Source organism: Magnolia sinica, chromosome 16 (genome assembly GCF_029962835.1).
Source record: "Magnolia sinica isolate HGM2019 chromosome 16, MsV1, whole genome shotgun sequence".
In the NCBI taxonomy this organism is placed as follows: domain Eukaryota; kingdom Viridiplantae; phylum Streptophyta; class Magnoliopsida; order Magnoliales; family Magnoliaceae; genus Magnolia; species Magnolia sinica.
The window spans coordinates 59,645,162-59,656,657 of record NC_080588.1 but is presented as its reverse complement, the minus strand read 5'-3'; the positions used below and the strand labels follow the sequence as shown (position 1 = coordinate 59,656,657).

General features: G+C 41.9%; 1 protein-coding gene across 1 annotated transcript; it reads left to right on the top strand.

Annotated features, from left to right (window-relative positions):
* The first annotated feature begins 5,192 nt into the window (after positions 1–5,192).
* LOC131229462 (BTB/POZ and TAZ domain-containing protein 4-like) lies at positions 5,193–11,065 on the top strand. The gene is made up of 5 exons (XM_058225424.1): positions 5,193–5,497; positions 6,400–6,524; positions 7,915–8,221; positions 9,109–9,422; positions 10,755–11,065. Exons 1-5 carry the CDS (start codon positions 5,276–5,278, stop codon positions 10,897–10,899), a joined length of 1,113 nt encoding a protein of 370 aa, XP_058081407.1. The 5' UTR covers positions 5,193–5,275; the 3' UTR covers positions 10,900–11,065.
* Positions 11,066–11,496: the final 431 nt, after the last annotated feature.

The window sequence follows — 11,496 nt, the reverse complement described above, 5'->3', positions numbered from 1 at the left end:
GTTTTTTGCCTCTTGGTTTTTTTTTTCCAGATAGGGTTGTGTATGAGTCGGATCAATAAACTATGGGTCTATAGATGGAAAATGAGTTCCACTGGGTTACGTTTGGGTCCCACGTGGGCGGCTTCCTTGATTACCAAATTGGTCAGATCTGGAACCTCTCAATGTTTATCCAACTTTTAAATGGGTTGGATTTTGACCACCTGAAAGTGAACCTGTCTGGGACACGACCTCAACCCGGTTAAAAACCATCCCTTAGTTAATATATAAAGGGAATTAACTAAAAACCTAAAAAACCTACATGAAAAAACATTTACTTGGTTGCTTAACAGGAAGACTATATTAAATAGCGATTAACAATTAGATAGGGTCCGTCTGGGGTGTCTGTTTCTTTACTGTTTTCTTTTGTTTGGTTATTTGTAGAAAGTGGATTTAACATTCGGGCAGAAAAGAAGAAGACAGGTTTGGATCTTCTTCCCTGCTTGACCTTGCTTGCAATTTATCTGGATTTCGACCCTAACTGGACTTGACCCATGCATATGCTAATGGATCAGGTCTGGGGCTGAGATGTAGATCCAATTAGTAAACAGGTCAGATCTGATACACCCATTGACCTGATCCTACCTAACCCATTAGTGCCCCAATTTGCAGAACACTAACTGGGTATCTGGAATATTGTGATATGCTATTGTGGGAATTTGTAGATGAATGGTAGGATTCATATAAATATTAAAATACACATGCACATGCATGAAGAGTGATTTATAGTTCTCCCTTCTAAAACTGGACACTGGAAACTGGACTCCAGTTGGGGGGCTTTAAAACATGATGGTTGTACTCCAATTATATTCATGTCTTTTGTGTTGAAGATAATCAAAAGTGTTTTATTTCAGTGATGAAGTATGTAACTGAAATTGATTGGGTGAGCCTTGCTAGGATGAGGCATTGTTCAAAAACCCAATGTTGTGATTATGGACTATTGACCTTGTTTCTAACTGAAATTGATCTGGTGGGCCTTATTAGGATGGGCCGTATAAATCCTTTTCTTACAGGGTTAGGGCCTTTTCAGCCCGATTAGGATTGGGCCTTAACCCAATTACTGATAGGGCTGATAGGACTGGGGCTGAGCTATCACCAACCCCTGCCCGTCCCATTGCCACCACTATTATTTGTGATGATGTGTGTAGTCCATAGAGATGGATTCTTTGATACAAACCATTGATGTGTTGAGGCATGGACATGTGGGGCCAAAAACTTTTGAGGCTTTAAGACATCTTGGCCTTTCTTCTGGACCTTGGTCGTGTTGTTTCTATCAATCATAGACTTGTATACAACTAACTGACAAGTTGGGATCTTTGCATCCAGAGAAGTTTGGGCCATCATCTATGGTGGGGCCTAATAGATAAATAGTCTGGACAGTCCAACTGTGGACCACTTGTAAGGAGACATGAGTGTGTTGTACAATGAGACTAGGGTTGCAAATGGGTTGGGTCAACCTGATGGCTCATTGGACCTGACCAAACAATTCATCGGCCTGAGTCCAAAGTTAAGATGATTGGGCGAGTTTGAATCCTAAGGTCCAACATGAGTCCTCTCAAAATCAATTAAACTTGATCAGACTCGGTCAGTCTAAGTTTTTTAATTAGTCAAATTTAGATCATACTAAAATAATAAAAATGAAACCAACCCAATCCCAACCCCTATGATTTCGCTCCTTTTCTAAAATATGGTTACCCATCTTCTATTTGTGCTGCCTTATTATCAATGGAGATGGTAACAAAATCACACTGATTTCATTAGCATGATGATTTGATTTTATTTGTAGGGATATCATTAATTGGATGGTTTGGAATATTAACCTATTCATACCCCTAAACCCAACTATATGATAGATGGGTCATGTCTAGATAGACCTTGACGTGACCTGAATTTTAGTAGGTGGGATCTGGTTCCAAAATTCTGACCTAATTCTAAAATGGATTTTGGCCCCATCAACTGGGTCCACCTATTCATTTTCTAATTGAGACCCTATATTCATTTTTTAGAAACTCTCCAAGATGGACTCAAACAATATGCCTAGTGTCCTAGGTTTTCAATTCTTACAAATGGGACACATAGTTCAGAGATCAGGACCATTCATTTCTGATGGGCCTCACTCCAGATGGACCATGACCCAAAATTCTCTTGAACTGAAATCCTACTGATGCAACCATTGGCCTTCTTGAGTTGAATTTGGACCATTGCTGTGGTTATTTTCTTAAGCATAAGCTTCAGGCCACCAATCGAAGGGTTAAAATTGGTGGTATGGCCCATCCACTGTAGGGCAATAAATAAATAAATAAGACGTCTATTCTTCTCAGTTGATGTCAGGATGAAGAAATATGTGATGTGGCCCGCCTGAGTTTTGGATTGGCCTGATTTTTCGGACGTCGGTTTATCCTAGTGGGATGCACCTGATGAATGGGTTGGATGACATATACACATCATGGTGGTCCCCAAACACAATCTTTGATTTTTTATTTTTTATTTCCTGAGGTAACTAAGGAGGAATGTAGCAGATGGGCCAACTTGGCGAACATATGCCAGAGCCAAGGCATGTACCAGTCCATCCTATAATTTAGGTCGGTCTTCTCGTCAGGTGGGCCACACACATACATGGAATATATGCTGATGGTGATATTCTCTTCCAACCGTCCATTTTCTTTTCATAGATCATGGCCCGGCCAATGAGCGGATTGGCCCGCCTTTACCGCCAGGGCATACTCTTGTCGAGGCTCACTTAAAGATCGGTCCGGATCTCATACGTGTAAACAATTCGCCTCTTCAATCTCCCACAACAAATGAAAATGTCAATATGGTATTCCAGCTAAAACACCTTATCCCCCACAACGGCATTTGGTCACGTGAGCTGGTCGGTTAAACGGTTGGTCACGTGTGGGGCGGAAAAACGCGGGAACAAAGCGGATTTGGCTGGATATCCGATACCGTAGCCTACGGGTCCGCATCGTTTATTTCCTTTGGATATCGGAGACCCGAAACCCTCCCTTGTATTAAAAACTCCCATCTCCTGCTTTTCTTTCATCTTTACAAACAAAGAACAAGATTTCGGGATTTTTTTAAGGTAACGTTTCGGACTAGCTTAGCTCTCTCTCTCTCTCTCTCTCTCTCTCTCTAATGGTCTATGATCTTCGACCTTCATCTGATGGGCGCATTGTACATAGATGGCACGGATTGCCCAAAATTCATTTTGTACCGTCCATATCTATCCTGGCATAGCTCACTTCACATCTACGGCTATCCATACCATCCAAATTGTGCAGCACGTTGAGGATGGGGCATATCTCTAAAATCAGATTGGTGAAGCAATCCTAACCGTCCAATAGATTGATTAAAATAGTAATCTGTCCAAATTCCAAGGGAAAAATCGGATGGTTGCTATTATCTTATCAATGTAAAATTTGGGTTATGCTACATCTAGCGGTATGTATTGGCTGATGTATACCGGTATCGTACATGAACCATCGAACTGTATGGCCTAAAACAGCTGCAAGCCTGCAAGGCTATATCGGCCGATACGTGTCGGTGGTGAACGATACGGTACACCTGAACTATTATTCAATCCTTGCCATCAAAGATTGGGCCAGTGATTTGAACGGTCTTATTTGTATGGCTTACGACCAAGATCAATACATGGAAGGAACTACCTGATGAACGGTTCAGATCATGGATAGATGTGCCATGCTTGCTCTTTGAGCTCAGGGCACCATATAAGGCATTTGGTGATTGATCTTGTGTACCCAAATTTCATTTCTCAAGAATAATTCTCATCAGTGATCTAAACCGTTCATCTGGAGGATCCAACCGCCACGTTACAGTGGATAAAAGATCCTACCAGTTGAAGGGTCTTGTGGACCCCATCACTGATGATGGCCCCAGTTAGGGGTCACGAATGTTGCAACATTGGGCTACTATGTTAGTTCTCCACCATGTTCAAAATGGTGGTGACTCATCTTCCGTATATATGTGACTGATGTACAGATATCTAGACCACTCAAACTGTGGGTCTGATCGTGAATGGAGTATATCTCTAAACTTACATTGATCAAGCAATCCTAACCATCCAATTGATGTCTCTCATGAATGCTTAAAAGTAAAATAGTGAGCGGTCCAAATTCGAATAAAAAATTAGATGGTGTGTTTATATGTGGGTATGTGTGATATTTCGGTTATGCTTCATCCACAATTGGGTCAGCAATTTGGACAGTCCGGATCTTAGTAAATCCATGCCATGTGTACGGTTGAAGAGTCACCATCCTTTTTTTAAATGTTGCAGAACTAACATGGTAGCTTTACCTCACAAAAAGCCGTTCCCGGCACTTTCCAGTTCTGAGAAAGTTATCAAATGGGAGTAATCACATCCGCTCCGTACTCGGAAAGCTATGTGGGCCCCACCATGATGTATTATTTTATCCAGGCCGTCCATTCATGTTGTGAGATCATTTTTTTGTATGAAGCCAAAACTGAGGTAGATCCAAAGCTCACATGGACCACACAACAGGAAGATTTGCTGACAGTGACGTCCACCGTTGAAACCTTCCTATGGCCCACTGAGATGTTTATTTGCCATTCAAACTGTTCATAAAGTCACGTAAACATGTATGAAGGGAAAACATAAAAATCAGATTGATCCAAAACTTCTGTAGTGGACAAGAATTGTTCAACAGTAGGCATTCAATCCCCACTGTTTCCTGTGATGTGGTCCATTTGAGCTTTGGATCTACCTCATTTTTGGGTTGATATTTTAAAATGATCATTAAAAATGGATGAATGGCGTAGATAAAACATATACATCAGGGTGGGGCCCACATAGCTTCGACCTGCTGGACTGGGCCTATCAAAAAAGCGATCTTGAACTAATTGAGCCAGGCTTACGAACTGGGCCCATTCGAAAAAGTGATTTTGCCTGACCCAGGACCAGTCCATTGCCAGCTTGCCAATCTCAATGGAGTCATCGACTGTATCTTTTATTATTTGATACTCTGGCTGTGTATGCTGCTTGACACACAGGCACTTAGAAATGGTACACGTGTCATGTATTAATTAAAATTAAACGGACTAAATTTATCCTATATGCGCCATCCAATCCGTCCAATAGGTTGGCCCCACACACATAAAAGGTTGGAACTTATTTACACAAAAATATACCATTTTTACTCTCAAGTTGAAATGAGTGCATTCAATTACTCTGTTGTGTAGGGAGGGAAGCTAAGAAGTGAAGATGGGTGAGATGGAAGAGACTTGTGAAGGCTTTTCTCCTTTAATTAGCAACATGGTTGCATCAGATGCACCTCTATTTACCCGACTACCCACTAATAGCAATGGATACGTCGCCGCGACGACAAGAGACTTATGGAATTGCCTACTTGATGAAGGGTACAAAGCCGATGTTTGTGTCCACACCGACAATGGTGGTGTCATCCACGCCCATACCGGTGTTCTTGTAAGTTCTTTTCTTTACCATCGAAGAAAATAAATTAATGTAATCATTACTGATAGTGCATTATTCTTATTCATAGTTAGAATTTTTCAGCAACATAAAATTTTTTTTGCTATAGAACCTCCATACCCGTTGAGCAGATATTTACAGTTAGCATGATTAGGTCAGTGCTAGGTTGCACCCCTGAGCGTGAGTGCTCACGTGTGCATGTGTGCACACGTTCGACTAAAGGTTTCCAGGCTTGATTTCTCACTGGCTGCATTCTTATATGTGTATACGGTCCTGGGCATAGTTCAACACAGTAGATAAGAGAATATGTTGAGCAAAACAATATAAAGTATTTTTCTTCTCCTATTCTATAAAACATGAGATTAAAGAAAATCACAAAATAATAAGAAAACTAAACCAATATATTAGCATTTTCAAAGATTCATAGCTTTATTGAAATACACATAATACACCTTAGCTTTGAAATTGTATTTTTTAAATAGATTATGAAAATTATTAATCACTATATTATCCATGATATTCGAATGGAATCAATATTTCCAAACAATTGTGCAATGTTGTATTTAATGTTCTGTGCGTGACATCCACTGCTGATGTCTCAAAAATAAGGATTACCAAACACAAAAATCAGCTCTATCATTAATCAAGTAAGCCACACCATATAAAATGATGGATAGTCATATATATATATATATATATATATATATATATATATATATATATATATATATATATATATATATTAATTTTTAGATGTGGACCATTTGATGGTTGGATGGCTTGATTTTGCACAAGGTGATCCGCATGAATATTTCGAAGGGTTCGACATGGTGGATGCATGATAGATTAGGATTTGTTCATCGGAATTTTAAAGTTTTCTAATTGATAGTCTGTAGGGCGGCACTTCTCCAGTGTTGAAGAACATGTTGACGCAGTCGAAGGTACGCCCGCGATCAATCTCCATTCATGGCGTCCCACATCAAGCTGTGCGGGCTTTCATTCGCTATCTATATTCTTCATGGTAGGAAATTATCGAAGATTATTAATTCTTTAATCAGCTATGAAAATGAAAAAAATTTCAAATATAAAGTCTAATTTATTTTCATGGTAAAGAAATGTGAAGTGATTAGATACAACAACTTTATTAGAAGTTACGATAGCGCCTTTTTTAGCTAATGTGTCATATGTGTAGAATATCCTATCCATGCAAAAGGTGGGCCACACCAAGATGATCATCTTATGTGAAAATCAGCTGACACACTTACTGAATGGGCCACAACATCAAAATCAATGTACAGCTAATCATATAACTAAATGTGTACTGGTGTGGCCCAGGTTGTCACGAGGTGGGCCACCTTTTGCACGGATCCGATATTTGACGCATGAGATGCAGGTTAAAAAATAAAGCTGTATGGTAACTTCTGATAGAGTCGTTGTATCTGATCATATCTCAATGTGTCAACATGTAGGACATCCAAACCGTTCAAATGGTAGGACCCATCATGAAGATCACGTGGATTAATTGCAAGTCAGGTTGATTTATTCAACAGTTGGATGAGATTGCGTGTTGGATCAGATCACACAGCCATTAATTGAGTTTGATGTAGTGGCCAAGCTGATCAATGGCTTGGCCTGATCTTGATCGGCCGAGTCAACTCGGATTCGATCCCCTTCAGCTAGAGCCGGGCATGAGACGACTCGACTCGACAAACTCAACTCGTCCGACTTGTTCAGACCTCTGGCTTGATCTGAATCGACTGGGTGAGTCGATCCGAATCAAGTTGACTTTGTCCAATCCGAACTCAAACTGAGTCGAGTTCGGATCACCTGGTAACTCAATTCGACTTGACTCAAAATCCAACTTTGTATTGACTTGACTCGAAATCCAATTGTGTATTGACTTGACTCAATCTGAAACTCGATTCATACATATGTATTAAAAAAACCTCAGATATGACTTTCCAAATCTAAGAAACTGTGTAGCTGATGGAGAGGCTGCAATTTTGATAATTGCACCTAGGTTTTGAGTTGTGATTTCAGCCTGTGGATACCCGTTGCACCTGACGCGACTCGGTGCTGACTCGACCCGACTTGGTACTTGTGACTGGGTCGGACTCAATCCGGATTAGCCCAGGCCAGACCCAGACTCGAATCGAGTTAGGCATGTTGGACTTGGTACCGAGTTGGGTCGAGTTCAGGTCAGGCCTACTTCAAAATCGGATCGAGTCAAGTTGGCCCTAACTCAGCCCGACTCGACTCGATGCCCAGCTCTACCTTCAGCACCCATGAATCCAGGTTGAGAACAGAATATGCCTCGGCCTAACTCGGTCCGAGTCAGAAAAAAAAAAAAAACACCATGCATCTAAGAGGTGGCCCACATGATCATCATCAACATTGTGTTCTTGTTGTAGCTATGAGCATAAAGAGATGGATGAATTCTCCTTACATCTTCTAGTGTTGTCACACGTGTTTGTGATCTCCTCATTGAAGAAAGCGTGCAGCCATCGATTCGAGATGGGCCTTCTCACTGATGATAATGTGGTCGACGTCTTCCAAATGGCCCACCTTTGCGACGCCCCACGCCTCCGCCTCATCTGTCACCGTTTAATCGTAAAGAACTTCAAGGTCATCTCCACCACCGATGGATGGAGAGCCATGAAGCATAGCAGACCCCAGCTAGAAAAGGAGCTTCTTGAATCACTGATTGAAGCAGACTCGGTGAGTATTCCTAATGAGTAGTTGCGGGCCATGCTCGAACCTCGTCGGCTTCCACGCCCAAGCTTGGACCGTTAATTTTTCGGCGCGAAACTCGTGGCCTGGGCTGGCCCCACTAATCCAACACTGAGAGTGTTCAACATGGTTTTAAGACTCGGATGACTCATACGAGTTGGATGCAACTCGTCCGAGTTAACTCGGACATGATTTGGGGGTGGTAATGGGCCGGGCTGGGAGCACCCATCTTTGTAGCACTAGGGCTTGGGCCCTTATACTAGGCCAGGGCCCAGTTTTAGGCTTGCTATCGAGGCCCACCATCTTGTTGGGTCAGGGCAAAGGCCTATGATAAATGGACCAGCCTGGCCTGTTTGCCCAGTCCAATAATTAAGTGGGTCACCGTTAAATTCGAAAACACTCAACTTTCATGTGTAATTTAAAGGCACTTTTGAAATCCAGTTCATGTTTCTATCATCGAAGCCGTTCACATACCGGGACTCCGCATAGATGGAGGGTATACCCTGAAAAAATTCTTAGATTTAGACTATTTCAAACCTTTGATTATATCGTTCTTTTTCTTACAAAGCTAGCTCTGGGCCTGGGCTCGCTTGAACTGCAAACTGGCCTTAAGCCAGCCCATTGCCAACCCTAGCGAGTCATGACTCGACTTGATATCAGATGAGTTGGTTTGAGTCATCAAGAGTGCAGCCTGTGGGCTCGGCTTGTTTCAGACAGTATTAAAATGGAGCTTGGGCAAGCCCAGTCTTCAGTTAAGGCCCATTTATGTGTTGGGCCAAGCCTGCATTTTGGGCCCAAAAATCTTTTTTACTCTTTTTTTTTTTTCACAGTTTAAGTTCCGATTAGTGATTTCTTAAACTTTTTTTTTTAAAAAGAGAAAGCAAGAGAGGTTGAAGAAAATTAAGGAGAAGAAGATATATCTACGGCTATCGGAGGCGATGGAAGCGCTTGTTCATATATGCAAAGATGGATGCCGGACGATTGGGCCACATGATCAGGTCCTCAAGGGAAACGGCGTGCCTTGTGATTTCCCAGCATGCAAGGGGCTCGAGATGCTCATCCGTCACTTCGCCGGCTGCAAGGCCCGAGTGGCGGGTGGCTGCACCCATTGTAAAAGAATGTCGCAACTCCTGGAGCTGCACTCGCGAATTTGCGCTACGTCGGATGTGTGTAAGGTCCCCCTGTGCAGGTACAACACATTTGAATGCTGATTGCACATGTGTATCGGAGAAACGCCACATACGAGTGCTCCACACATGCCAAAGTGGATCAAGTGTGAGAAACCAGGGCCATTCATCAAGTGGGCTACATGAAAATCAGGTTGGCCCAGTTATCAAGTGGGCCACATTTGTATGGAATACAACCCAAGTTCAATGCATATGGACTTGGGTTATTTTTTGTGCCATGGCACAATCATCAATGGGCCGACCTGGCCCATAAGAATTTTGGGCCTGGGACTCTTCAGGCTGGGCTTGCTGCAAAATTCAGCCCGAAGGTTGGATCTGAGCTTTAAAACTAAGCCCGTTAAATCCCAAGGCTGGGATTTTGTTATATTTAAGGCTTGTTTGGAAAGGGGGTTTTTAGGTGGTATGAAGTTAGCATTTGGTGGAATGTAAATTCCACTAGCATTTGGAAACGGGAAATGATTAGATTAATCCGGGTTTCGAATATTTATGGTAGATTTCAAAATCTACTACATCCGTGGGCCCCATGTTGATGCATGTATTTTATCCATGCCATCCATCCATATGCGCCCTTTACACATGACAATTGAGTTGCATATAGGGTTGTCCATGGTCCGGGCCTGGGTAGGTCTCAGCCCAGATTTTGAACTGTTTCAGGCGGGGTCGTTAGGCCGGACCTATTCAAAATTCAGATTTTCTAGGCTCGAGCCTGGCTTATTGACACCTCTTGTTGCATATACATGCATGTGATTGCAATCAATTGTGAAATCTGATTCGTTGATTACAATTCCATGGTCCACCGAATGCAGGTTTCACTTAAGACAATACTCTTCCCAAAGGAAGAATTTGATCCAAACATGAGATTGGATGGTCAAAATACCTTGGAATTTTTCAGAAATATAGTTATTTTGTGATGATGGTATCAATTTCATCCAATGCAATTCAATACTATTTAATTCCGCATTCCAAACCTGGCCCGACCCATTTAAGAGCCTGAGAGCCCACTTACGCCCCAACCATTTAGGATTTCAAGTGTTAAAACCACATGTATAGATTCGCGCCTATTTGTTTTGGCCCACCATAAGCCTAGGTTTTACTTTGTGGGCCGGGTTTGATAGACAACAAGTCAGACCATTGACTAATTTTCGAACTTTATCATCCCACACGTGAACCACTTTGGCACATGTGGGGTTCTCCCGTGTGAGGCTTATTAGAACTAAAAATTCCTCAATTAATGCTAATCTTTCTAATGAATAAATTTCAAATCACCCTCATAAGAATTATTAGAGCATCGAATTTAAGTCGTTCGATTAACGAAATCCATTCCATTGTTACAGGCATTTTAAGAAAAAATTGAAGCATCAACATCAGACCAAAAAGGATGAGCGTAGGTGGAAGTTGTTGGTGAGCAGAGTATTGGCTGCGAAGCACACCGCTGTAGCGTCGGTATTTCCATCCGCCATTGCCGTTGTTTCCACGTAAGGCCATGTGTGCGATCCACACACCATGTATAGAAAAAAAAAAAAAAAAAAACGATAAATACATTGTAAATGTGTGATGTTAATCAAAGAGATTAAATGGCATAAATGATGACGTTTTGTGAAGTGTTGTTTTCCATACATGTATCTTGAATCGAGCCGTGACTTGCCTGAGTCAACTGAGTCAGGGGTAACTCTTTGTGTTGAACTGGATCGAGTCAACCCTTGCCTGAGTCAACTCAGCTGAGTCACACACTCGCACTTTCTGCATGATGGTCATATAGAGTTGTACATGAACCAAGTTAGCACAGTTAACTTGATCGACTCGACTCGAAAAAGATCAAAACTGGGTTCAGGCCGAGTCGAGCTATTTTTTTTAATGTTTAAAAAAATTCGAGTCGAGTCCAAGCCGGACCACGCTCGACTCAGTCTTTGGCTCAAATCCAACTTAGTCCGGCTTAGTTTGGCTCGGATTGAAAACAGTTGATCAAGTATATAAATACCTGGTCATTCAAAAAGGTTTTAAAAATCTAAATTTATTTGAGTCTCCAGCGCCCAACCACACCCAGCGGTGACCACTGCCCTCTCTCCTCTCCTCTTT

What these genes read in the sequence shown, in the direction of transcription:
- LOC131229462 (XM_058225424.1), top strand. Translation starts at nt 5,276, where the DNA reads ATGGGTGAGATGGAAGAGACTTGTGAAGGCTTTTCTCCTTTAATTAGC. An exon ending in CACTGATTGAAGCAGACTCG is followed by an intron (nt 8,222 to 9,108) that starts GTGAGTATTCCT and finishes TTTTTTAAAAAG; the next exon opens with AGAAAGCAAGAGAGGTTGAA. An exon ending in TGTAAGGTCCCCCTGTGCAG is followed by an intron (nt 9,423 to 10,754) that starts GTACAACACATT and finishes CCATTGTTACAG; the next exon opens with GCATTTTAAGAAAAAATTGA.